Source organism: Acromyrmex echinatior, chromosome 12 (genome assembly GCF_024713525.1).
Source record: "Acromyrmex echinatior isolate Ae372 chromosome 12, ASM2471352v2, whole genome shotgun sequence".
Classification (NCBI taxonomy): domain Eukaryota; kingdom Metazoa; phylum Arthropoda; class Insecta; order Hymenoptera; family Formicidae; genus Acromyrmex; species Acromyrmex echinatior.
In genome coordinates, this window is record NC_141863.1 from 3,973,332 (window position 1) to 4,000,911 (window position 27,580).

Here is a 27,580-nt window from a genome sequence, read left to right on the forward strand (position 1 = left end):
GCGTTAACCCTGGCGACGCTAATGTCGTCTGCGCGATGGAAGGCGCGGTGGCCACTGACCGGCTCTTCGCCCCTTTGTAGAAATGGCGACCGTATTTCTTCCGCAACATTTATTAATATACGTTTCCAAAGTACAAGCCGGCAATAGCACTGGACGAGGTGAAAAATGGAGTAATTGTGAGGCGAAGAGTCAGGATCCATGGAGGCGAGTCGTTTATTTCGGCAGGCGGTAAACGCACTTCGTTTCTTTTAGTCGACAATAAATAAAAGCGTATATCTGAGATTAAGAGAATAAAGACACGATTTGAGATAACGTGATAAAGGAGATTTTTTTTAAGGGGAAAAAGGTTCAACGATGTTGCTATTATAAAATCACGAAGAAAGGGGAGGCTTTGATCGAAGCGATCTTCTATCACGAATAGCAGCGCGCACGTCGAATCAACGTACAATAGTCAATCCGCGATTGTGGAAATCGACGTGATGCTATCAAAGCGAATAAATCGAGTTTCTCGTGGCCGTGATCCCTGCGTGAACGTGCCTCACAGAAATAAGGGAAGTAACGCAGCCCGATGTCTATTATCAAGCCGCACGATACACGGTCGACGTCGAACAGCGAAATGGACGTTCCGCGTCGTATCTGGTACGGAGAGACCATTGCACGATCGGAATAATTGGTCCCAGCGCCAGTCGCTACACGAAGCAATCGGGAAGAAAGTGCAGATATTCGAAATCATGAATTGTAGAATTTCGAAGAAGACTGACGATAACTACTGAAAATCAGATGGAACGTTTCGCGTTTAAAGGGAATCTTTTTTTCCCGATTAAACGTTGCAATAATTTTTATGAAGGATTTCGTGTATTACTTTTATTGGTTTGGAAACTCTTTTCCAGAATTAAAGTATTAAATGTATTAATACTAATCTGATAGGTGGAGTTTATGCTGGGAACGAAAACATGTTTTGAAATTGAGTTCTTTACCATTTCTTAGTCCAATATGGCGTCCAGAGCTGTCAAGTCGTGACAACATTTGCTTAATATAAAAGCTCTGCAATCTGTACTTACGAAATTGGAGTCTGAAAACTAGTAAAATGCTTGAAGAAACAACGTCGAGTTCTTAAACTTAACACCTAATTTGATACGAAAATTCATGCTGAAAAAGAAATTTATTAAATCTTAACATATTTCTTCGAATAATTCTGAAACTTTTACAATGCAATACATAAATATTTATTCGATAACAAAAATGATAGTTCAAATGAAATTGATGTTTTTGTATCAAATAGATATACATTTAATAAATATTTGCTTCAAACTAAAATATTCCAACAAAAATATTTATTAAACTTTATAATTTCTTTCCAATGTGGAAACACGTACGATATTAATGCAGTAGTGGTGTGTCGATGTCACGTAAATCGTACGTGTGTAAGTTCCATTAAATCTGTAAAACAGTGATCCCATCGAAGTTCGGTCTTCAGTTTAGGATCCCCTTAAAAGATTAGCTGTGGGATCTACCGGCGATGGATTATCCGTATTTTCCTTCCGGCTCATCCGCAAACGTATCGCAGCATTGGCAACGCTCCAGAGGGGTGGATAGTATGCATCAGGCGGCACCTCTTAATAATAATAGCGATAAAGCAGCTAAAAGGGGTACTTCGGGTCACCGCGTATGCGCGCACACACTCTTTCCGAATGCGTCTCAGAAATATAACTGCGATATGTATGAAGATGAGAGGGATCTCCACCGTGCGTGGAGTCTTCTTACATCGTCGCTCTTTTCCTTCGCGACTTTTTTTCCGGTTTTACGGCTCGTTGGCAGCAGAAATTCTTCGTTAAACGCATCCGCTGTTCGCCGTTTTGGAATAGTACCGCGACGAACAGATTTAATATAATGAGATGCGACGTTTTCTAAGTAGTTGGCGAAGGAATATCTCCGGCGCATTCTATGAATGCGCCAATGGGATGATAACAATATTTCGTAGACAATAATGTATTTATGATACGAGTACATTTACGAAGAGGAAGAAGCCAGGAATTTCACGTATTGCAAAATATTGGAGCTGTGATTGCTGATTCTCCAATATAGAGGAAAAATTCGGAAAAATCAGACGACTTAATCTCAGCTTTTGTTTAATCGAAAACTTTTCGCTCTAACGAAGAAAATCGCGGATAATAAACATTGACAATAAATATATCCGCTAACGTTGCTCGGCCCCGGCGATTTGCTACATCAAACAAATGTCACTTGCGAGAAATTAAACGAGTATGCACGAATGTCGGGCGTGTAAAGTCATAAAATACAAATATTTGTACTACGCATCAACGATACGCGAATGTTTATGTTGGACACATATTGCCTAATATTTCTCTTCGCTACAGGACGAGCATCGCGTTCTACGCGCGCGCGATGTTTGCATTCGAAACAGCGATTTTCATAAAGAAACCAGTGACGTTCGATAAACGACTTTAGCGTCAGCATAAATGTTTGCCGGCGAATATGATTTTCCGGTTCGTAATCGGAATACGAGCTAGAGATACTATCAAACGCGATATTAACGCACCGCTTGGAAACGTTCCGTTGCGTTACGTCATAAAATTCAGCTCGTTAAAAGCGAGATTAATTAAGTTCTGCAATATCCTTTTCAATTAGCATGAATTTTCCACGAAGGCGTGATTTTCTACGTTTTAACGTTTACCAAGCGGCCGCTGGAATGACGTGCGATATTAATTGCGCTGCCTAGAAAATTTCTTCCTGTATGCCGATCGGATATTGAAAATTATTCAACGTGTTTTCCGCCTCTCGTAACGACTAATTCAACTGCAACTCCGTCGTGTAACAGTTTTTAATCGTCCGATAATCGCGCGTTCGATTAATTCGCCGGATTTTCGAATTCGCGCGGAAAACAAACCCCGACGTGGCAGCGAACGGCGCGATTATATTTACGTCCGCTTCTAATTATCCATGCGAGGATAATAACCATTTGGGGTAACTCTCGTCGGGTTCATCGCTTCCACTCGATCAGCCGGAAGCTGACGATATCCTGCCGTATTCGCTATTCGATATATATACGAGTTACGACGGGCTTAGGCATCGGACAAAGGGGATCTTCGCGTGCTTATAAGTCGCTCCTGCGTACCTCAAACCATCTCTTCATCCATAGGATTATTTCACCGTGTGGTATTATCCAGCGGCTCAGCACTAAGTCCCTGGGCCTCAGTGCACGACCCGAACGATATCAGGGCGAAGATCGGCGAACAGATGGGCTGCTCGACCGAGGGTGACGAAGACATAGCTGACTGCCTCCGAGGAGTACCGTTGAAGACCCTCATGGACGTGCAATTACCGGAAATCAGGTAAGCGCTTAGACACGAGCGAAGCGTTGAAGAATATTCACTCTCCTTCCCTTGGACGATTAGGTCTACATTTGGCAAGTACGTCAAAAGAAAATTGAAATAATGAAATATGTATTGCGAAATGGAACAGATGGAATATATCGATACTCTTCTTTTCCATCTTTTTATTTATGATAGCATATCGATGTAATAAATATTACCTCGTCCCATTTATGCGACACACGTACATATACATACGTGCATATACAGGGTGTCCTGAAATTTGCAAATTAAATAAATAACAAGAAAGTTTTCGAAAAATTAAGTAAAAAAAGTTATGTGTACATTTTGGTTTCAAGTAATAATTGTTCAGATATCAGATTTAAATTTAGCCAATTATAGATTACATTACCTATCCATGAATCGCACGTGTATATTAGTAAGCACACTTTAGTTTATTTAATCCGTAATTTTGTTTATATTTAAACACTTAATTAACTGTTATTTCACAAACTATTACTTAAAATAAAATTTACAAATAACTTTTTTTATTTAATTCTTTGTAACTTTCTCATTGCAGTATTTTGATTCACGATTTTCGAGACCCCCTGATACGAGACTCTGATATATATATATAATATACGCGGAATTCATATTCGTCGCTTGAATGAATCCAATGAAGCTATGCATTTCGATGAAAAGTGGAAATGCCGAATTGTAAAAAATTTAATAGATATGATTGATTCGTTAAAAAAATGACATCTAGCTAGCACACAGCAGCAATTACTGTGTTACAAATTTATAACAATTTCATGAGTCCATGGCTACGATGACTTATGATAAATCGTCATGAGTTGTCGAAACTGCACGTGGCGATATTTAAAAATCTTGTAGTTATAAATTGTAGTTATAAATTGCCACGTAAACGTTTACGCAATCAAAAATCGAGAATCTATAAAATTGCTATAAAATTGGGTCTTAAATTGAATTCTGTCGACACTTGCATTACTTTATTAGGTATTAGCGATGACGTTCACAGGACGTTAACCTAGGTTGTGCGAGTGCATTTACCAGTATATTTATCACGAGGTTGAAATGAATCTGCGATACTAATTGCAAGGATAATCACATGCACGTACACTGAATTATCGGATTACTGTCAGATCGTGGTGGGTTAATAGCTCTCGCTTTATTGATTTAATACCCTTATTATATCAATTTATAATATCGTGGTCGTTTGCCGTAACGAGGGAGGGGTCTGACTTTATCGTTTTGTTCCACCAGATTTGTGCCCCGTATCGGGCCCGGTTTACCGGTGGACCAAAACAATCCCGATCCAGGTCTGGACATGGAGCGCGCGAGCGACGCATTCATCAAAGTGCCGCTGATCCTAGGCGTTTCCACGACCGAGTCGAATCTTGACTTCAACAACAACGACATACAATTCGGCTTTGAAGAGGATCACCGGAATCGCATCCTTCGCACCTTCATCCGCAACGCCTACATCTACCATCTGAATGAGATTTTCTCAGCGGTGAGGAACGAGTACACGGACTGGGATAAGCCGGTACTTCATCCCATCATAATACGGGACTCGACCATGGAGGCATTGAGCGATGGTCACACGGTCGCGCCGCTCATGAGAATCGCTTTCTACCACGCCAGGCGGGGCGCCAAGACGTACTTTTATCACTTCAATCATCAGTCCAAGGACAGCGGCTACGTGCAGGTAAGACATCGCTCCGAGGAACTTTGCAAGACAAAGTTTCTCGGTGCGAAGAAATTTTATCACGGGGGGATGATTGTAATAATTTTATTCTTAAATACCGGAATTTCACAACATAGCTTTTTTTTTTTTTTTTTTTTTAAAGTAATAGCCAAACTTTAAGAAAATTTCCGAGGCGTAAGAGATTTCCGAGAGAAATGCGCGCAGCGATGTGCGAAGATAGCAAGAAATCACGTAACTTAGCGTTGTCGATCGACGGGGATATCCGCGGTATCTCGAGGCGTCGATTTTTCTCTATCGTAAAACGATATCGTCCACCCTGCTAACACAGCTATTGCACGCTACTAACACGGTGAAAGGTGAAGCGAGTGAGTAGAAGAGAGAGGTAGAGACTCTGCTTAAGTCTGAGTTAACTCCATTAACTTGACATCCCGAAGAGAGACTAACGTTCGCCCTCGACACCTAGTAGTCTACCGACACTTCCAGCTAAGGAAGTAACCCGTTCAACCCCTGCCTGACACACACTCTCTCGATCCTACATCCTCGTAGCTCATCCGTCTCACTCTGCGTCGCACTCGATCCATACCCGGCTGGTAACCGCTGGCCATGACTTCACGATGAAGACACTGATTTAATAAAACGCCTCGAGCGACCCGCGTGCACCGTGTTCGCATTTTGTCTCGGGAATGACGGGGATTTGTCACGCTTGACATAATAATATCGGGAGGACAAGAAAGAAATTGTTATATCGGCCAATTTGTAAGGTCGCGCGCTGCCAAGCGGCGCGTTAAACTCGCGACGACGGGAAATAGATTGACGTTTTCAATTTAGAGGGAAAAGGAGGATCATAGGGAGCTTGAGAAATTTCGTATGGCGTGTTTGTAGATATTCAAGAAAACGAATTATCTCCGACGCGGTATTATCTTCCCAGGGGTTAGAAAACCGCCCGTAGAAATAATAAAAGTCAGCGTTAGACGGTACACGTCAAGTTGGTCTCCAAAAGTTAAAAGTTGGTTAATCCCACTCGGCGAGAGAGTGCAAGTGGTCGTGTAGTTAACAGTGATTTAGAGCATCAACGTTACTTTCTCCCCCTCCTCCTCTTCCCCCCCCCCTCCTCCCGGTTACATTACACAAAAGGGATTTAATTAAGCGTGAAGCGAAAGATTCGCTCTTTAAGGAGATTCTGAAGCCATCTTGTTTTCGATTATTTTTCGAAAATATTTTTCTAATTGTCTTTATACTAGATTTAAAAATCCTCTTCCACAATTAAAGTAAAAACGGTAATGTAGTCTAAACTGATCGACTTTATGCCAAAAAAAATTGGAAATTACAATTTTGTTATCAGCTTCTGTCATGATATCAAAATGATGTAAAAATGACTCCAAAAATGATCATTAAAAGTCATTTTTCAATCATTTCCGATTCATTTTAATATCATTTTAACGTTGTTGTTGATGTTGTCGTGATTTGTTGTTCTGCTTAGGTGACGCCAATTTGTAACAATATTTGCTTTATATACAAGTTTGATACTTTGTATAAAACAATCTTGGATTAGGGATTACATGAACAAACAATGTGTGTTAACTTCTTAGAATTAGGCTTAGATACCTAATATGAAAGATTAATTAGAAAATTGGTACATATGTGTACGATATTGATGTAATAGTGTGTAGTAATGTATCAATGACACATAAATCGTACGTATAAGTCCCATTGAATTGATAATTAAATAGATGACTTTAGGATCCCCTCAATTCACGTAACCGCAACTGATTCTATCGCTATAAATATTGTCAAACACAATCAAAACGTCACACTGGTTTACCAAGCGTGCGGTAAAAAAGAAAGAAACGAGCGAATTAGACGAGACAAAGAGGGAAAAAGCCGCGCTGAAGAGAGATAAGAAAGCGATATCAAGACCACTGAATACAAATGCGATGAATTTATTTGAATTGTTAATTGCGGCGTTTTCCGCCTGTCACGGTCTCCTATTCTCCTCGTGCATTCTTTTCCATACGCGTTTCACGCGTGTTAATAGGGATCAGTATAATACGTGGAACCATTTCACGCAGCGTGATAGAGAATTTAACTGTCGAAATTATGCATTTACAGTACAACGCTCTGCAAAGGGTCGGAGAGACAATTTCTGGCTAATCGTCACGGTTTCTATTAATTAACACTAAAATTAGCTATCAATGATTAACTGATATTCTGTTTCGGTTAATTAAATAAAACAATCGCCGATAGCTGTTGATAATTTAATTGACATGAATTACGAATTACGCAAATTGCGCGTGTAGTAAATATTATAATATCTCGCGCCTAATGAATGTACGTAGTTTCGGCCGTATAATTATCGATTACGGAACTTGGATGCTCCACGGCTCCGATTCTCTCAGTGGGAAATCTCGTTGCAGCGCCTGGGGAGCGTTCGTGGGGAGGACATACCGTATATTTTCGGGCTGCCGTTGGTGGCAGGCGGGGCTTTCTTCCCGCGGAATTATTCCCGACAAGACCAGGGCGTTGCTGAGGCCGTACTCACCTTCTTCACCAATTTCGCCAAGACCGGAAACCCGAACGAACCCCACAAGATCGAGTCGGTCGACTATGGCACGCCGAAGGAGAAGACGCGATTCCGCGGTCTCACATGGGAACAATATGAGACAGGATCTCAGCAGTATCTCACGATAGGTATGTTGCGCTTGAGACTGCAAGAAGAGAAGAAGTAGTTCCACCGTTATTTTTCGATAAATTTAATTTTCAACAAAGCGCCTTCTTCCGTCCTCCGTTTCTTTAAAAGGATCGTGACGTTTCTCGTGGAAACGTCGCGATCTTTTTAAATTCTGTGAAAAGTTCCTTCAGAATTTTGATTGTGTACAATGGACTTTGTCCGCCTCGACGCGTTCTCTTTGAAATTTCTTTGAAAAATTTAATTGTGCGTGCGAGATGAAATCCTTTTAAATGAAATGTGAAATTATTTCTTGATGATAATTATGTAATAGATATTCCTTTAATGCATTCGATAATTGTAATTAATTCGTTTTTAATAATTATTCGTAACAATACGTTGCATCAGTTTGCACATTTAAGAACGATGATATGTGATAACTATCTTTAATTAATGGTGATAAATAATTATCGAAAAAGAAGCGTTTTTAATCATTAAAATTTTATTTTAGCATTAAAACCGAAGATGAAGAGCCATTATCGCGGTCATAAAATGGCTGTATGGCTTAATTTGATACCTCAGCTCCATCGCCCTGGCGACGACGACGTTTCAATGCGACATCATCACTTCCGGGAACGAGGCGATCATTATTATGCAGGTAAGATCATATCTTGTGCGAAAGAAGTGAAAGTTTAAATTCTTATTTCTTTTGTTTAAGATGTATCACTCAATTATTTCTTGCTTTATTATTGTTCAGGACCGGTTCGGGACGAATGGTACACGCCATTGCCGCTGACAGGCACGACTCGAACGAGTTCTTCCTCAACCACCGCCTGCAGCACATCTACGGGAGGTGAGGATAGCCTTATCGAGGATATTACTCCGATTCTGGATGATTCCGAGGACGATGCCGAGCTGCTACAGAGACTAGCGTCTCGACATTACTACAGCACAACCACTGCCCTGGGGATCACTGTGGGTGTCGGTTGCATCCTTCTGGTTCTGAATATGCTGATTTTCGCTGGCATTTATTATCAGCGGGATCGCGACAAGAAACGTGCCGCCATGGATTGTAGGCCGAATGGACAGGAATCTCTGCCGATGACCACCAGGACATCCATAAAACCCTCCGACAATCCGCGATCCGCTCAAGAGCCACCTCCCTCGTATACAACCCTCGCGAGAAGCCCTTCCATTCAGGAACAGCAGCAATTCGCGCCGTCCCAGGAATGTCAGGACAGCGAGCAATTGAGGAAAGAATCGAGATCCGGTCATGGGACCAGCGGCAACGCCCACAAGGACGCGATTCCTCCGAAACCGCCCGCCAGGACCACCAGTTCACTCACCACTGCCGGTAGCACCAACACTATCAAGAAACGCGTGCAGATACAAGAAATATCCGTATAGCATTAGGGGTTGCCCCCAGAGGGCAACGCGCGGACAAAGCGAGTGACCTTTATGGACTCGGAAAAGGTCACCACGGAGTCCAGATTTTGAACGATATATTCCATTAATTGATCATTGGACAGTGCCGATTAAGGGAATTTTTCATTTATCGCGATTATGCGAACATAACTCGAATTCAACAGAAAATGACTATGTAACAGATCTTTTACAGTGTGCATTGTGTGTGAATTGTGGTCAAAAAATCAACATAACAATCTGACTTTAGCCATTACTACTAAAAATGGTCGATTGTTGTCGACTGTTACTACTTGCAGCGCGATATTGCGACTAAAACGCGGTCGCACTACTGAACTGTTATTATTGTTAGATTGCGCCTGACTATTACTACTTAGGAAACTTTGTGACCGGTTCTTTCTACTGGTAGGAATGTAAGATTGCACGTGGTGGTTATTTCTAATAGAGACGTGGATTGTACGTAGCTGATATTTATAATGAAACGGAATATTCTCTGTTGTTTTTAAGAAAGTGATCGCTAAAGTACCCCTCGTAATTCGTCGCTATATTATGTATATATCAGGTGCTCACAAAATATTTTATTCAAAGGACTTTTTTGTAATTGAAGATATCGATACAATGTTTCCTAGCCATTTAATTCATCGGAATAAATACTGATTCTCTCAGAGACCGTGGCAAATACGTGGCCTTAAGTATCAGTACATAAAGGAAACGTATCGGTATTTTCGATATCATAGAAAAAGAGCGCCTGACTAGGAAATATTGAAACGAAACGTATAATGAAATTCTTGTTAAGAAGCTCTAAATTGAATTCTTTGCTAAAAAGCAATTATATGTATAAGAATACCGTGTACGGATCGATACACAGTAATCGACGACGACGATAATGACGAATCTGATCTAAGAGATCTCGAAACGGAATCGGAATACCAAAGCCACGTATACGATCGCATACCAATCTCGACGACTGCTTTGTAAAGCATCGATTGGGAGGAAGAGGTACTCGATTCGAAACGGATCAAACGGATTGGATGCGATAAGCGTTTGTTATTCACAAGCAAAACGAATACGGTGTGTACGGAAGTACCATTCGTATAAGTGAAAGTGCACTCGTCGTTTCCGCCTTTACAACACATAGCTAGGCTACACCTCTCGAAACGTGTAATTTCGATCCTGTCGAGAACGGCTTAATAGCGCTCGCGAAGTTTACTCGGGCGAAAAGCGCAATTCTCCAACCGCGTTACCTGTCGCGCAAGTGCACAATCACGAGTGCATTCGACGGAGCAAAACCGTAGAACGGCATCGGGAGTACGAGACTACGACCGAGCAGCGCGACGACTTTCGAGAGGGCGGACTCGACCCTCCGCTGAGTGTTCTTCTCGTAGAGAATAGTCCGTCATAAGTATCGTACCACCACGAAATTGCGGCTAGAACTCTTCATCGTGATGATATATACACGTTCCGTAATCATTTCCATCCGCGTTTCTTGTTCAAGAACCTCGAAATTTCGCGATTGACAGCGCATCTTGTATATCCTTTTCTACTTTGACATGCAAAACAAGGTACGAGTATTAATACTGTATTAACTTCAGTATTAACATCAAAATTAAATATTAATATATTGAACATGTTTATATTTTTAATTACAATATTTTAATTAATATTATATTACAGAATTAAATGAATATACATATAACGGCGTAATTTTTTATTTTACATTAATTAAATGTACAATGAGATGAGTTTGTTTGATGGCACTTTGATTCTTTGGCCAAAATTTATGAAATATAATTTCTTCGATCATGGTCTATCTAAATTGAGAGATTATCGCCAAGATCAAATATCTGCTCAAAGTATGTAACAATAAAAAAAAATGGAATGTAATTTCTCTTAAAGTAGAATTAAAACTTGTATAGAACTCTCTTTTCTCTCTCTCTCTCTCTCTCTCTCTCTCTCTCTCTCTCTCTCTCTCTCTCTCTCACTCACTCTCTCTTTTCCACGACCAATATCCTAAGACGTGATCGCGCTCGTGTTTGCAGAGATACATTTTGTCTTTGTAGAGAGTTTTTAATCCTGAATTAATATTCATGACCTGAGATCACCGAGATCACTATATTCAATACAGATACCAAGTTTTGAAAGTCATCCTCGTCATTGTATGCAACTAAATCAACCCATGCGCGAAAAGGAAATGCGCTTTTCAGGATACAATGGAATGGGATATAATTATGCTAGTATTCAATATAACAAAAATCAGGCACAGCAATATGAAAAACGGAAAATATAGACACGACCACTGACAGGTTTTTACATACTAAAATATTTCTATCACATTTATATCTTGATTATTGAGATTGTGGTAAGGAATGTAAACCTAAAATTTATTCATACAGAACGATAACAAATAATACAAGAACTGAATTTTCTAACAATTTAACTGTTATCTTACGATTTAGAAAAAGAAACAATATCTTTTTCCACCTAGAATGAGTTTCAAAATCATTAAATATTGAGACTGTCTAAAAAAATAAGATTCATCTAATCGATACGTACGATTCCTCGGCACATGAAACTATACATATGTATCAATATAATATAAGATCGTAAAGCTGTAATTAAATACCATGTAGCGTAATATGCACAGACTCAATGTCGCGTAAAATCATATTGCCGATTACAATAGTTTTAAGTACGTACATACGTCATTACGTATAATTTTTCAAAGTAACTGTTCGCGAATGATATGATCTTTAACACGTTGTGATACTTGCGTGAAGGTAGTATTGACGCACGTAAAACGACAGTGAAATTTAAATACGTGTTATAGTCTAGAGAAAAAAAACCAATTTGTAAATTTCACTGTACAACAATAAATGCCAATTTATAAAAATATATGGCGATTTTTGTTTGCTAATCGTCCGTCGAGTGGTAAAATTATCATATCATCTTTTAAATTTTGGGTCAGCGTCGGTGAAATGTTAAATAATTAAACATAACACACGCATCTAACTAAATATAGACGAAGCTATATTTTCAAAGTATTTAAAATAATATACATGAAAAGATAATGTAACGAAAAGTTTAAAGCAAATTAGTTTCAAATATGATAAATTATGCTAGACATAATTTAACATTTTCTTTTCTCTATGTAATTCGTTAATGCAATGAAAATAAAGTGTAATATACACTATGTAACTTTGAAGGTTTCAGGATAAATCAATCTTATTCGACAGCTCTTTTCTTAGCAGGAACTGTATCGTGCGAGGGACTGTTACCTCTCTTTTTCGCACCCCGTGCGCCACGTCCTTTGAACATAAAAAATTTTATTAGTAATTGTTTTTTTAAATAATTACAAAATTATTTTGTGTCGTAATAAGGAATTCAGTTGTTTTAAGAGTTTAACTCAGCGAAATATATACATAATTTATGTGTATAAACTTCTCAGTATTAGCATGGCAAAGCATCATTATATGTATATTTGGTAATCAACAATTGTACTATTTTAGTGATCTTTTACCACCTTTCTTAGCGCCTCGCTTGGATTTATTGTATTTGTTCTTTGAAGCTACTATATCTTCCATCGCTTTAGCGAGGTACTTGTCTTCTTCCTCACCCTCGAGCATTTTACAGGTAACTTCAATGTCTTGGATTACCACCTTGAAACAAGAAAAATGTTTTGCTTGATTGTAATTTCAAAATTATCAAAGGAATTATTATAGAATTTAAAAAATTTTGTGGATATTGTTTTCCTCTCACCTTGCCTTCATTTGTCTTTGCTAATAAAGGTTTGGCAGCATTTTCTCCCTGCAAACGTACCCAACCTTCCGTTTGTCCCCTTTGGAAATCGATGTATGCAATATCAGCATCGAATTTGTCTAAGCATTCCTTGACATCTTCTCTTGTACACGTCTTGGAAACACCAGAAAAGTAAATAATTGATCCTTTTGGCAATTTATTATCTGTTCCTGCAGATGTTTGCTCTGTTTCATTTTCAGTTTCCTTTGTTTCCTCTGTCTAAAGAAAAGAATATATTAAAACACAAATGAAAGATTAAGAGCGATAGATCGCACATTTATCTTCTATTTGCTTTGTTTACTCACAATTGATTTCTTTGGTTTTTCTTTCTTTTTCCTACGTTCCTCCTTTTCTTGTGCTTTTTCTGCATAATAATCCGCACTATAAAAATTTACATATTAGATTATATACATATACACACATATACATGTATATAAAACAAAATTATACAATATCAATTTTTTTTCTCCAGAATTTTTACTTACGCCCACTTCCTTATTAACTCAGTATCTTGATATTTTACAGATTCTGTATTCATAAACGCTTTAGCGGTATCAAAAGTTTCGAATTGCACAAAAACAGATCCTTTAAACTTAAGAACTTTATCTTTATCTTGATATTTCCTCATCTGCAAAGTAAAACTTGAGATAATAAACGCATTAGAAATAATTTTTGATATACATATTTATTTCGATATTCATATCCGGCAATATATTAAATCTGTCAAATATTCCAAATAATCAAACAGACTAAAAAATAAATAGCACAAATACATTGATTTGTTTGTTCTTATTTCGTCTGGTTCAAAATATAAAGATGTTTATGATTAACAAATTAATATCAGAGCGCGAACGGCATGGCAGACAGCGTATTGGTCTGTCATGTCAGAGATCCCGGGTTCGATCCTGACAGATATCTAATCAAAATAAATTTACGTCTCCTCTCGGAAAAGGCCGGCAACCTCCCGAGAGTATCCTTGCCCACAGAAACCTCCGAAAAATCCGCCGTTTGGAACCGACATTAAAACTGTAGGTCCCATATACTTGTGGCAATTGAATAATAAGTGTGCGTATCACAAGCATATGAGAGAGGTGTAACACAGGCCAGAGGCCTAACGTAAGAGAAAGAAAAAGAGAAGAAGAAATTAATATCACAACACAATGAATGGAATTTGGACAATTTACTCATTGCCCAAAATTGTCATATTTACTTATTCTATATCAAATAAATATATTTACCACAATGGTTTCAAATGGCTTGTACGGTTCAAAAAAGACTTTTAATTTATCAATAGTTGTGTTAGTGAACGGAAAGCCTTTGACATAAACTGTTCGAGCTTCCTGAGCTTTCCTATATCCTTCATTGTATTCTGGCAGAGGATGCTTTGGAGAGCGACGTATCTTTTTCTTATCCTCAGATATCTCCATGAGATCGCTGGTTTCCAATGCTTTTAGAATTACATCGACATCTTTGCTGAGAGCAGCCAGCATTTTAAAGTTTAACATGATAGTCATTGGAATCCAGCCTTCGTCCAGTTTTGTTTGTTCAATGAGAAATTTGTCCCTCTGCATATTTACATTACCAAAATAGTACTGTAAGAAAATAATATTAGTTATAATAATATTGTTTAGTAACACAAGTCGACATAAACATCATTCTGTTTCTCTTAACATTCAAGAGATCTATTCTTCTTCCCCATATCTGTATGAAAAAGAACAAGGCTATTCTTGAAAAGAAACGTATACGAAATTCTAAGAAAATACTATAGTATACATAACGTATACTGTAGGTCTAAAGCCCAGGTCTGTAGGCCCAGAGTCCAAGTCTCAGTCTACAACTTTGCTTTAAAAGGCCTTAGGTCATAAGTGGAAAGAGATTAAGAGCTGTAGCAGAAAGGCTGATTTATAATCTTAAGACAGTCTTATGAGGTTAAGTCTTATGTCTTTAGTAATGCACAAGAATTATTTTATGGCTTGTCTTATGACCATTTTACAATAAGCCATTAATCATAAATCAGAAGTTAGAAGATGGAAATTGATGACTGTGATTGGTCAATTTCCAGCTTTGGTCATTTCTAACTTCTGATTTATGACTAATGGCTTATTGTAAAATGTGTATTACAGGTGTATAAATACTAAGTACCTTTAAGACATAAGTCTTAAAGACACTGTCTTAAGATTATAAGTCAGCTTTCTGTTAAAGCCCTAAGTGACAATAATTTTTGTCTTTGAACTGTTTTTGCACAGTCTTTGGACTTTAACCGTTAGATTTAAGTGAATTGAGCGAAACCCAATTCTTACTTATGCCTAAAAGCATAAGTTCTATGGTCGATATATCACTTATCACTACTTACAACTTAGGATCTGAACACAAGATTGTCATAACACTTACTTAGAGACTTAAGTTGTAGATGTAAGTAACGCACAAGCTTTGGCGTATGATGTATGATTTATTGCTCTTAGAGACACTTGTACGTCATACGTGAAAGCTTGTGCGTTAGTTACGTCTACAATTTAAGTCTAAGTAAGTGTTACGACATTCTTGTCCTTACAACTTACGACTTACGGCTTACGGCTTCTTAAAGCAAGGTTATGGACTTAGTCTTAAGAACGTTTGAAGGATTGATTTTTTTGCATGGTTCATCTTTTTTTTTCTTCAGTATGAAAAGAAAAACAAGAAAGATGAACCATGCAAGAAAATCAGTCCTGAAGTATGAAGGTCTTTGCCTGTTGTTTTCCATACCTCAAGATTGTCTTGTTATCCAACAAGACAAACTGACTTGCGTAAACTTGCGTAGACTTGCGTCATCAAATAAAAAGCATCCTTTGTTTCCTCAATAATCAATTTATGTTTCTACAGCTTTATATTATCAAAGTATTACGAAAAGAAATGAAAACTAGAGATATATCGCATAAAGTAACGAGTGATCTCATATGAGACTCATAATCTGCGAGTCTCAGGTTCGATTTTGACTCTCCATGTGTCCTTGATTTAAAAAAAGATAGCATACATTTATTATTTGTTTGGATAATTGTTACAACTCAAAACCACTGAGATGATTCAAATTTAACGTAAAAAAAAAGAAGAATGAACTGTTCCTTTTCGCGTGCATGAACACAAAGTACGAAATATATACCTCTATTTGTGTCTTAATCTTTGCCAAAAGAACTTCAGATGGTTCTTCCGCATCTTTTCCGTTTTCTTTTGTCTCTTGCTCTGCTTTTTCATCGATGGCATCAACAGGCGGCGTGTCGCTAACCTCGACGGTAGTTTCTGTGATCTTGTTGGTCTCGGCGACAGAATCACCGTTTAAGTGATCATCGCCACCTTTTACCTCTTCCTTTACTTCTTTTATTTCTTCCTTTAACTCTTCCTTTATCTCTTCCTTTGTCTCTTCTTTTGCCTCGTTTTCCATGTTTAAATATCTATCTGGCGAAAATTACTGAAAAAAATACGGCGCAATTTCTGAAATAACGGCTACTATATGCTTTATATTCTTGAACTCCGAAAGCGAAAAGAAAGACTACACACGTGCACCGGTTTGAGCTGAAAACGGAAATTAACGGAAATGATACTACGTCGCTAACTTAATTGAACAAGAAAGGCATACGATTATTCGAGATTGTATAGACATTAGGTCTGATTTCCAATTGACGAATATTCACTAGGAAACATCTGCCCCTATAACATTATTATTTTATATTTCTTTTTTTATATATTTTTCTATAATAATGCACAATAATAAAAATTATTCATAATATAACAATTAAAAAATATGAATCGCTAAATGTTATTAAATTGGAAAAGAAGATAGAAACTATCGCAACGTAAAATCTAGTAACTTTTACATTACTAGTAAGAGTATGGAGATTCAGGATTGCCAATTAAAGGTTAGACTTTGATTCGACCAATCACAAACTTTATCATAATATACTTTGTTCTGATTGGTTGAATTCTAATAAAATTTAAATCTTCAATTTATTAGAATGATCACAATACATTATTTAAGAGGGGGGTACACTTTGAAATTTCCAAAAGAATCGAAATTTTTTTGTTTAAAATATAGTTTGAAGTCTTATAATTAATGTGCAAAAAGTCTCAAATGGACATTCGAATTATTTCTAGAATCCGACCGAAACTGAAAACAAACATTCACATTACGTGTCAGTTCTAATTAAAACCATATAATTCTTTTTCATAAATATTAATTTTAATATGTGTAATTATTGTTTCAATAATTAAATTATGATGTTTATAAAGAAGAAATACTTATATAATTTTTTGGCCAAAATTGACACACTAAAATTTCAGTTTTCGATTTCAGCCGAAATTTAATTATTGTTTCAATAAATTATGAAAAAAAAAATGATATATGAACATGTCTATACATATAATATGGCCTTTATAGGATTTATATTTTTTAATTTCGGTTTCAGTTAAAATTGACATGTAGCCGAGTGTTTCGGTTCACTTTCGACAAAAGCTGCAATCGGACTCTAATTATTTCCCGAGTTATAGCACTTGAAAGGGAAGCACAGATAGTCGACTCGAAGGATCGAGTGGTGTAGCGTTCTATATAATTCTTTTCCTTAGCTATCGCTTTTTTCGAGCATAATAATAGCAGACAGAGCTGTTTTCCATATTTACCGATTATTTTCACTAGCGACTTCAGGTCGAAACGTTTGAAGTTGTAACGTCTGTAGTCAGTTGATCTGTATCACAGTATGTTTTGCATCTTCCAATATTCAATTTTAATAATGGAGCGTATGTCAATTGATAGGAAAGGTTCACGGAGAATAAAAGGACGCGCAACTCCACGAAAAAGTTGAAAACAAATTCAGTGGATGTGCCAACAGAACGCAGATCATATACATATACATTACATATAAATTACAATATACATTTTTCGTATCTAATATAACTTTGATCCTCTTTATTTTCTCATGTCACAGTTGGAATAATAAAGCTAATCAACAAGTATGTACAAATAATGTCAAATGTTCAGACTTCTTTTTGATATTATCAAGAAATATAAAAGTGCTTAGACAGTTATACAGTGTTCGTGCGCCTTTGAATTAATTAATTTCAAGATCGTTGACATTCTTCCTCCTGATCCTACATCGAAGGTTCGCGGGAAGGCAGATCCCGGGGGTCTGTTGTACATCAGCTGCATGCACTGCTCCCACTTCACAGACGATATAATTTGTTTTGGCAAGTATTTCTTAATTAATGCTGTATTGCCGTACGGATGTGCCTTATAATTGGAATAGACGTGACACCTGAAATCATCGAATTCTAACGTGTGGAGCATCTTGTTGAAGGACTTGAGCGCTGGTTCCATCAACCTTGTGTGGAATGCGCCCGACACCGGTAGCCTGGTTAACTTGTAAAGTCCGTATTTCTTCGCGTTCTTTTCTATGTATTCAAGAGCCTGAATATTCCCAGCCAAGATCTTCGATTGAGTGTACAAATATACTGCCACCCTACAATCATTCTTTTCATAATATCTAACATAACACCATACTTTTATGTATGTTTATTATAAATTATCTCAAATTAAAAAAATTAATAATTAAATTTCATTACAATGTAATATAATAGGCACATATAAAGCCTTGTACAGACCAAACAGAACATTGTTACAAACCGACAATGTATTCAACAAAATTCAATTTTAAATTCAGGAAATTATGAGATATATTTGTATGACACATTTTATTGGATACATGGTTGTCGACAAATATTGAAAGTGAAAAATATGAATAATATCAAATGTGAAATAATATCAAATGACAGTTGGTATTTTCCAATAAGAGACATAGTCTCTAATAATAAAAATAATAGTTATTGAAATTCTTTAGAACTATTAGGTGTTGGAATTAATTCGTAGCGTTTTACAAGAGATGGGAAGTACTTTCATTAATGTATTTTTTAATGCTCATGTGAAATAAATAACATTCTTTCATTAAAAAACGAATTAATTCCAACACCTAATATATCATGATTTTTTCAAAATTCAAACACTGCAATTTTAATACAGTACAGAGTTTTATTTCAGAGTTGTGACATTTTCAGGATTAAAAAATATGATATTTATATAAATATCAAAATACTCAATATATACCAATGCATTTCAAATATACGTATATATCCAAATATAGATATTTATAAAATTTCTCTATCTTACAAAGAATCTAGACTCATATTTTGTTCAAAGTTTTTTCAAAGAATTATTAAAATTGTTACACATTTGTTTGCTACATTTTTGTTATCTAAATTGTCGATGAGAAAATTTCTTGGTCTAGACAAAGCTTAGTACAGGAATGGTTGAAATGATTCTTACCGACAAACTGGTATCTCTATACCGCAATCTTGTGCCCACTTCTCGGCATCCTTGCACGCCTGTGATATTGAAGCTTGTGGAGAACACTGGACCGATAGCATTCCTTGATGACATTTGTTAGAAGCGTACTGCATCGCGGCGCCTCTCACAGAGACTAGTCTGATGCCATTCTCGAAGGATAAAGCGCCTGAGAAGATCAGGGCAGTCAGTTCCCCTACACTATAGCCCACGGCTACTTTACATGTTTCGAATACCCTGGGCCTTTCCTCACGGAGTTGCTCCAGTGCAGCCAGTGAACTCACCACTGTGGCTGGCTGATTAAAGCGAGTCTCATTCAGCTTCTCCTGTGGACCTCTTAGGCAGAGATCTAGTAGATTGTATTCCAGAATCTCGTTAGCTATCTCGAATAATTCTCTCGCCTGCGGAAAGCGCAAGTATTTCTGAACCATGCCAACTTTTATGGTACCCTGTCCTGGAAAGAGCACAATGCAAGTGTCCAATGGATCAATCTTCGGCTTGACAACTTCTTCCTCTGAGGTAGGAGCATCGACCGGATAAGGGCTCGTTATCCAATTTGTATCTTTGACATCACTGTAAGTGGCAGCTTCCTTCAGAAGACGAGAAACGTTCTCCTCACCCAAGGAAGATTCGACATCGCTCGCGGCACGTTCATTTTGTGATTCGCCGATATTCGATGTATGGCTACTGTCGTTTTTCGTGGCAGTGGAGTCATTGTTCACCTGTCTCAAAATTAACAAACGACTCAAGCAGGGCACCGTTTTAGCAGACAGGACTCGCTGGAGTATCGTTACTGACAACATTGTGATTAACGATGATGCTAATTCAGAATATATAATTCAATATATATCCTATTCGTAACTGTCAGTTTATAATTATCGTTAATTACAACGTTGAGTTGCAATCATGTGTGTCGCATGCGTATTCTAACCTATTCTATCATAGTCATCATAACATAACCAATCATAAAACATATGCCCGTCAACCCTGATCAGCCCGTCATCCAGTATTGAAATTTGAAAAAATCTGCGAACAATGCGAACATAAACTATTGAACTTCGAATACACAGTAGTTAGATATTCGCACGATATAAATGATATAACACGATACGGCGACGTGCAACGCATGGTATCCAATCAATGTATAGCGTTTCCAGAAGAGCTATACGTCTATTGGATATCGCGTGTCCTACGCCGCGTATTCACACTGGACGTGATGAATTATGAGTGATGAGCAATATCCAATGAAAGCTCTGCTTTTTCTCACGTGACGATGCAAAGCAGAGCTCTCTGTAGGTTTGTTCGCGTTGCATGAAATCCTCAAATATTTTTTCATTTTAAAATAAGATAGATATATATTTGACTTTAAAAAGAGAGAAAGCGAGAGAAATCGAGTGTAAAAAGTGCAAGCAACACGAACAGATCTATTGGATATGGCTCGTAGCTCATCGTTCTCGTGTTACCAGTAGGTCTGTTCGACTTGCTTAATACTTTTTACACTCAGCATCTTTGCTTTCTCTCTTTTCAGCGCCAAATATATATCTATCTCATTTTAAGTGTAAAAAGTGTAAAAAAGCTGTAAGCAGGTCGAACAGACCAAGTGACGTTTAGACTCTGCGCATGATAGAAGGAATAAGGAATTAGGAATAAAGAATAAATGATTCCTATCAGAAACCGTGTATTCCGATTTCTGATAGGTTAGAATCGTTTATTCTTTATTCCTAATTCCTTATTTCTTCTATTGTGCGCAGAGCCTTACATGACTCGATTTATGCCAAAATTTAACATCAATGTATGAAATTGGCCAATCATAGCTGTTCCTTTTAAGAATGGGACTGTAACTGGCCATTTTCATAAAATTGATGTCACAACTTCGACGTAAATCGAGCTGTGTAAACGTATAATAATGTATATTGGGATCTGGATATACCCAGCAAAAACGAGAATGAATTAAAATGGATTGAAATTTTTTTCTATCCGAATTTAAAAAAAAAATAGCGAATACTTTTTTTTGGATTTAATTGGATTCAATTGGATTCAATAAGATTCAATTGGATTGAAAAACTGCATTTCCTATTTAAAATTTTGAATTGAACAGTATTCACAATGTGTGTGTTATGTACAGAAAAAGTTAATATTATTTTTAAATTGAAAGGCATAGAGATATGCCATGCATTCAATTCCTATAAATGAATAAAAATGCATTCAGGATTGAAAAGCATTCATTTTAACATTCGTGAATCAATATTTCTGAAAATCTGAATCCATTTCAATTCATTTCAATCCATATTTTCATTTGTTGGGTACCTAGTCAGAAATGATAATGGAATCGAATTGACATCGATTCGATGTCGATTCCATTGTCATTTCTGACTGGGATATCAGCGATTTTTCTCCTTAACTCGCTCTATTCTTCTCGCTTTAAGTAAAGACGAGAAAGACAGATGAAGTCGAGAAGGACTGAACGAGTGGAAGAGAAAAATCGCTGGCGTTCCCGAACTCCAATGTGCTTGTTACTTCTTGATGACTCATATTCTTCGGATAACTTTGACGATATTTCGAAGCTGTCGAAGACACCTATTTCAATTCTCTCTACTCTTTATCACAAATATTGTATAACCAAATAAAATATATATCCGTTATTCTTAAATTACAATGTAATTAAGAAATAATTGAATAATAATTTATTTATCATTTAAATAATTATTTAAATAATTCTTTATTTAACTTGACGATTTTAATGAATTCCTCAAACTCGTCACAAATGTCTAAAAGTATAATATTTAAAATTTTACCTTCTATGCAATAATATGTTTAGGATAGTTGTAATAAAATAAATAATTTTATAAGAAATTTCCTTAAATTGTATCTACACATTTTCATATAAAACATTAAATTTATCCAGGTACTGTATTGTCGCAATAATACATCTCATGTTCGCATGCATCTAATTGTTTCATTCTGTTACAATTCGCATGATTTATAGTAAGTAAACCAGGGTATGGTGTCAATGTTGTTACCGAATAATTATAACGTAACATTCCATGCACAGACCTTTAATTGGACCACAGTAATTCGCTTATAAATAGCAATAATTAACCACGTGTTGAACAATAAACTCTCGTATACATTCAAGGTTTTATGACGTTACATAAAATCGATCAATTGAACAAGAGCGACGAAATGTAGCTCATGACAGACAATTAATTAATTAATTAAAGCAATGAGGATACCTTCTATGACATTATAATTTTATTTCATATAAAATATGCTTCATTTATAACTTTAATTTTACTTAGTCGTATATACTCGATTCCGATATGCCTGGCGTTCTCATTCCCTTGGCTAAAGGTGTCATCTTTGCTTTTCAATGTCAATAAGCGTGTTCATGAAGTGGCGCGAGGACAAGTGTCGAGGCGCGCGATTATATTGTGAGCTAATTGCCGCATGTGCGTGTACATATACACACAAGTTAAGAAAGAGAGAGATAGAGAGAGAAATTGTCGCAACGCTAATTAATTGTCGCCGATTGCGTGCCAAATCATCCCCTCCTCATTGCAGCAAGAACACACCTTCGAAGGGACGAGCGGGGTGCAGAAGATGTTGCTAAAATAAAAGCGAAACAAGACAGGGTCCACAGGGAGTGACGAGACGAGCCCGCGACGTGTAGAAGGGCCGGGCATTTTTTTTTTGCAGTACGCGCGAGTGAAATCAAAGAAGGTACTACATCGCGCCCTCGGAAGCTGCGTCATCGGTGGAGAACAATGAACAATAATTTTCACAGTGAAGTCGAGAGATTTCCTTTCGTTATTCGTGCTTTTATAGAACTTGTGTAGTGAAATCAGCAATATCGGCCTCTCTAGATTTTTTACAGATTGTCTGCTTTGAACACGAGATTTTCGACTTTACGTCATTCATTGTTAAATATTACAGTTAAACTAATTCTTTGAGTTAAATAACGTTTCGTTAGTTTCTACTTCCATGTGTCAAAATATATTATTTTAACAAACCATGTGAATAAGAAAGCCACAACCGTGTCTCATCAACCCATTCCTAGTGTTAAATTGTTTAGTTTTAGAACAAATGTCCATTTGACATACGTATTTTATAAATAATAGGTAATCAACTTTAATAAGTCAATTTAATAGGTATATCTCTTGTGTGAGTTAAATTATTTAATTTTATTATTTTAATTAAGTGACATATTAAATAGGAGCAGTGATTTCCTGGAATGATTAAAAATGACACAAAATCATGTATAATTTTACATCACAAATTTAACAGTGTTGGTCGTTTATAATCTCTTACATCTGCTAAAAGAAATTATAATCCCATCAAGATGCAATAAAATCGTGATTATTTCACACTGTCCTATTTCTTGATGCACAATGTAATTGAATGGGTATTTTATATAAGCCATCAAGACGTTTGAGCATAGCTTGGTATGGCATTTCGTTTCGCCACAAATATCTCAAGTCAATTGATACCTCAGCCAAATGGTTTGTTGTGTCTTGTGATGACCCATTTCTTTACACGATGTATATATTCAATCGGCTAAATAAATCCTATCGAAAATTAAATTAACGTTTGATTAGGCTCTCGCGGTTTAAGAAAGTAACGGAAGCGTTGCAAAAAATAAATTAATGTTATAAATTAAAAAGAAAATGGATATGAAATAGATAAAAGAAAATGAAGGACTTTTCAATTATCAAGCTTTTTAATTACCAATTTAAATTCGTAATGTCAAATTTTATTCAAGTCAAGTCATTTTTTAATTATTCCTATAGGTCGCCTCTGCTTCTACTCGATATATTGTTATTTTAATTAATTGTAAAACAATAAAGTTAGACACTTTAACTGAAGAAATGTATCAAATTTGATTCAAATATAGTTATTATTTACTAAGTGTATATGTTAATTTATTTTGAAACTAAATTGTGAGCAATTCAACTTGCGTAAAAAGAAGTCGATTAGATGACCATTCTTTTAATCATTGTTTTGTATTAAAATAATAAATAATACATTTTAATACACATGAAAATGAAAAATAATCAAATGTTATTTTTAACTCAACGAATTGATATAAATTGGATCCGTAATTTAATAATTACAATTAATAGTGACGCAACACGTAATTGTTTGCAGGTTCATTATCAAAGTGAGTACATATTATATATAATATAACGAGATTATAATGTGGACGGATGAAGAATCTGCACCGTGGGACATTGAGGAACCTGCTCCGGAAGCGGGTGCCGAGGGTGCGACGGAAGGTGCGCCCGTTGAGGGTGCAGCTGCTGCCGAGAAACCTGTCTTGAAATTGTTAAAGCTTGAGCCGCCACATTACAATCACCACTGGGTTCGACCACTGTTTCTTAATTACGCGTATCTTTATGATTATAGGTAAGATGCGAAGATACATAAGAATCTAAGTTTTTTAATTGCATGATTAATACAATTGTATAAAAAATATAGAGGTTATAAAATTAATCAGATCGTTAAAAAATAGTATGCAATCTTTCGCGGAAGAAATTTTTTTGTTTATCAAAATAGCTTAAACCGAACTTTAGTTTAAATAATTTTATTTTAAATATCTTGAGAGCAGAAGACTGTCTAAATAGATAAATAAATAACATAGAAATAATATGTTTTAAAACGTAAATTTTAAAATGATTGAATAAAATATATATTAATTTAACACATATTACAAAAGGTTAATTTTTCAATCTCGGAAAGATATGCTTTGTTTATAAACTGTGTCAGTATTATTTTTGTTTGTGTTTTAACTTCTTAAATAATCTTTATCTTTTAATATATTTATTTTGTGTGAAATAAACACAAATTTGAGTGGCTCGTTTGAGATACGTAAAATGTGTTAAATTTAATTTAATACAAATTTTCCATATAACAAAGCATTATAAATTTATAATTGTGAAATTACGTTATAAAATATTGAACTCACGATAATGAACAAAGATTGTTTGTAATCTCGAAATTATTTCTCAATCTCGGAATGATCTTTCTACAGGAAGAACTATTACGATGACGTGATCGATTATCTTAATTCGAGGCAGAAAGGTATATACCGCGAGCCACCCAGGGCTCAAGAGTGGGCAGAAAGAGCTATAAGGACCTACGATCAAAAGAATATGGACAAGAGCTTCAAGCGATCGGCCGACATGAAATACATGACTAATATGACATTCACAGGCAGACACTACAGTTATCATACTCGTGCTTACTATAGTCTGAAATACCAGAAGATTCTGTGAATTCGCAGACCGCTGTTAAAAGCAATCAAAAGACAACTATCAAAGACAAGAAAATGAAATTTCACATATCCGTTCACGTATACACAATCTCTCAAGATCTTCATCAATATTTACTTTTTGACGTATGTCTTTCTAATTGTCTCTATTGTATTTCTTGTTTGCAACTAGATAATTTTTATTAGGTGTTTTGTATAAACTAGTGAGATAAATAATATTGTAATTCAAATATGATTGGCAGTTTGGATAAAATCACCAATGCAACGTCCGATCAACATCATTGCAGTTAAAATAATATATGTTTGTACACTTACTTGGCATATGTATCATTAAAGATTAGCATTATATAGCTTTATTTTTAAACATTATTTTAATAGTTCAAAAACTTTTCGAATAGATCGTATATTTGCATGACATGTATTAACATGTGTTTTCTTTTTTAATCAATATTTAATCATTTATTAAATAATTAATAATTTAATTTAATTTTTATTTGTAAAGAAGTATTGAGGAAAAGGAAAGGATTGGTTATTTAATATTATACTTAATATTTATTATAAATACACGTAAACTATTTCTCTATTAAAATATATAAGTGATAATCTGTTTGCAAAGAATATCACTGTATATTTTAAGAAATAAAAGAAGAATAACCAAAAAGGTAAATGAACAAAATTAATAACTATGTATTAATAATTATAAGCAAAATGTTAAGAATAAGAACTTAATTATTAAAAATATTTTCGGAATTTCAGATGCGGCTTTGTGATAACGTTGATGAAAAGCCGAATATACTAGATCTAGACAATCTAGACTTTAGAAAATATATTAAAGACATATTTTTTTATTAATCTCAAGATTTATTAATCTGTAGATTTGTCCTATAAAAAAATATCAGTCATCATTTTTCGAATGAAAAACCGATTAAAAATAAAGAATTATTTTCAGGAATTAATACTAAGAAATGTGATCTATAGTAAAAGTACATTCTTCGTTCTATTTTAATTTTCAAATAATTTAGATTTGACGAGACAAAATTTTAATTTAATCATTAATTACACAGGTAATCTAATATTCTAGAAAAAAAATTCTCTAAATTAAAAAATCTTTGAAGTATATCAATAGATTTGCACACATCGTAGTAACATTGGCCAGATAAGCTTTTTCGAACCTTAAAACGAGACGCTTTTCTTTCTCTTCAAAAATTTTCGCTTCATCGGCTGCATCGCGAGAACTTCTCGTGGATCACCAATCTCGTTTGTATCAATTAATGAGTTGATCCTATATTGTCTTCCTGCCGGAACGGAGGGCTGAGCAGTTTCCGGCTCATCGACCGGCATCTTGGGCAATTTCAATAGAAAGGTCTTGGGCTTCTCCAGTTCAACATTTGCGATCTTGCGCGGTCTGTCGAATTTCTGCGACAATGACATCGTTTGCTCGTCGTCGCCCTGGTTGTCGAACTTTGTCGCGTGTCGCTGGAACACAATGTCGGCAGCCTCCAGAGTACTCTTGGCCTTCTCTATCTCGGCGTTCAGATCGATCACATCGAAGATGCGATCCTGCAACAAGTGTCAGATACGACAAAAACATTCGCAAGAACAGCTAATATGGAGATTTTATTCGACTGAATTACGTCCAAATTATGTGCGAATTATAAAGTGCATTTGTAATTTATATAATTTTGATATATAACTTAAATTATAATAAATTAATCATTTACAATATGTTTTATTAATAGCTTTTTTTTTTAATTGGATTTGATTCTTAATATTCTGCAATTATTGACTCATTCTTGCGTTTAATTTAACCTGCATGTCTCGTCGCTTGCGTCTCAACTCCGCCATATCCTCCTCAAACGCAGCGGCCGCACGTTCTTTGAAACGTCTATGAGTAATCACGAAATCGTCTTCGTAAGGATCTTCCTGAATGGGCCGACCACGTCCGTCAAGTAAAAAGTCCAACTCGTCGTAGAAATCATCACGATTTCCCGACAAGTTACGAGAACCT

General features: G+C 36.0%; 5 protein-coding genes across 13 annotated transcripts in view; 2 read left to right on the top strand and 3 right to left on the bottom strand.

The window, feature by feature from the left end:
* NLG-5 (neuroligin 5) overlaps positions 1 to 12,040 on the top strand; it is a 271,314-nt gene extending 259,274 nt beyond the window's left edge. For all 5 annotated transcript variants that reach the window (XM_087411741.1, XM_087411742.1, XM_011066032.2 and 2 more), the window contains 5 exons: positions 3,161 to 3,353; positions 4,617 to 5,061; positions 7,476 to 7,749; positions 8,238 to 8,384; positions 8,484 to 12,040. In XM_087411741.1, the coding sequence (XP_087267867.1) occupies positions 3,161 to 3,353; positions 4,617 to 5,061; positions 7,476 to 7,749; positions 8,238 to 8,384; positions 8,484 to 9,133 (1,709 nt within the window). In that variant the 3' untranslated portion in view covers positions 9,134 to 12,040. The remainder of the gene's footprint in view (positions 1 to 3,160; positions 3,354 to 4,616; positions 5,062 to 7,475; positions 7,750 to 8,237; positions 8,385 to 8,483) is intronic.
* Positions 12,041 to 12,154: 114 nt separating this feature from the next.
* On the bottom strand, positions 12,155 to 16,552 carry La (La autoantigen-like). Its single transcript, XM_011066034.2, has 7 exons — positions 16,080 to 16,552; positions 14,182 to 14,535; positions 13,429 to 13,571; positions 13,249 to 13,324; positions 12,905 to 13,162; positions 12,669 to 12,804; positions 12,155 to 12,453 (listed from the first exon to the last, which is right to left on the bottom strand). The coding sequence occupies exons 1-7, from the start codon at positions 16,356 to 16,358 to the stop codon at positions 12,371 to 12,373; spliced, it is 1,329 nt and encodes a 442-aa protein (XP_011064336.1). The 5' UTR covers positions 16,359 to 16,552; the 3' UTR covers positions 12,155 to 12,370.
* Positions 16,553 to 17,845: 1,293 nt separating this feature from the next.
* On the bottom strand, positions 17,846 to 20,382 carry beg (malonyl-CoA-acyl carrier protein transacylase beg). The gene is made up of 2 exons (XM_011066035.2): positions 19,287 to 20,382; positions 17,846 to 18,426 (listed from the first exon to the last, which is right to left on the bottom strand). Exons 1-2 carry the CDS (start codon positions 20,105 to 20,107, stop codon positions 17,985 to 17,987), a joined length of 1,263 nt encoding a protein of 420 aa, XP_011064337.1. The 5' UTR covers positions 20,108 to 20,382; the 3' UTR covers positions 17,846 to 17,984.
* A 2,464-nt stretch (positions 20,383 to 22,846) lies between these two features.
* On the top strand, positions 22,847 to 25,802 carry fln (flightin). 5 transcript variants are annotated; one of them, XM_087411627.1, is made up of 3 exons: positions 22,847 to 23,236; positions 24,450 to 24,707; positions 25,333 to 25,802. In XM_087411627.1, the coding sequence occupies exons 2-3, from the start codon at positions 24,499 to 24,501 to the stop codon at positions 25,574 to 25,576; spliced, it is 453 nt and encodes a 150-aa protein (XP_087267753.1). In that variant the 5' UTR covers positions 22,847 to 23,236; positions 24,450 to 24,498; the 3' UTR covers positions 25,577 to 25,802. The 5 variants fall into 5 exon arrangements, with proteins under 5 accessions (XP_087267753.1, XP_087267754.1, XP_087267752.1 ...); XM_087411628.1 differs by having other exon boundaries at positions 22,848 to 23,223; XM_087411626.1 differs by having other exon boundaries at positions 22,849 to 23,422.
* Positions 25,749 to 27,578, bottom strand: LOC147907747 (uncharacterized). Its single transcript, XM_087411625.1, has 3 exons — positions 27,382 to 27,578; positions 26,745 to 27,132; positions 25,749 to 26,454 (listed from the first exon to the last, which is right to left on the bottom strand). Exons 1-2 carry the CDS (start codon positions 27,415 to 27,417, stop codon positions 26,746 to 26,748), a joined length of 423 nt encoding a protein of 140 aa, XP_087267751.1. The 5' UTR covers positions 27,418 to 27,578; the 3' UTR covers positions 25,749 to 26,454; position 26,745.
* Between the last annotated feature and the right edge of the window lie 2 nt (positions 27,579 to 27,580).

What these genes read in the sequence shown, in the direction of transcription:
- La (XM_011066034.2), bottom strand. Translation starts at nt 16,358, where the DNA reads ATGGAAAACGAGGCAAAAGAAGAGACAAAGGAAGAGATAAAGGAAGAG. An exon ending in AAAAACCAAAGAAATCAATT is followed by an intron (nt 13,163 to 13,248) that starts GTGAGTAAACAA and finishes TCTTTTCTTTAG; the next exon opens with ACAGAGGAAACAAAGGAAAC. An exon ending in CAAAGACAAATGAAGGCAAG is followed by an intron (nt 12,805 to 12,904) that starts GTGAGAGGAAAA and finishes TCTTGTTTCAAG; the next exon opens with GTGGTAATCCAAGACATTGA.
- beg (XM_011066035.2), bottom strand. Translation starts at nt 20,107, where the DNA reads ATGTTGTCAGTAACGATACTCCAGCGAGTCCTGTCTGCTAAAACGGTG. An exon ending in ATAGAGATACCAGTTTGTCG is followed by an intron (nt 18,427 to 19,286) that starts GTAAGAATCATT and finishes GAATGATTGTAG; the next exon opens with GGTGGCAGTATATTTGTACA.
- fln (XM_087411627.1), top strand. Translation starts at nt 24,499, where the DNA reads ATGTGGACGGATGAAGAATCTGCACCGTGGGACATTGAGGAACCTGCT. An exon ending in GCGTATCTTTATGATTATAG is followed by an intron (nt 24,708 to 25,332) that starts GTAAGATGCGAA and finishes ATCTTTCTACAG; the next exon opens with GAAGAACTATTACGATGACG.
- LOC147907747 (XM_087411625.1), bottom strand. Translation starts at nt 27,417, where the DNA reads ATGGCGGAGTTGAGACGCAAGCGACGAGACATGCAG. An exon ending in GCAAGCGACGAGACATGCAG is followed by an intron (nt 27,133 to 27,381) that starts GTTAAATTAAAC and finishes CACTTGTTGCAG; the next exon opens with GATCGCATCTTCGATGTGAT.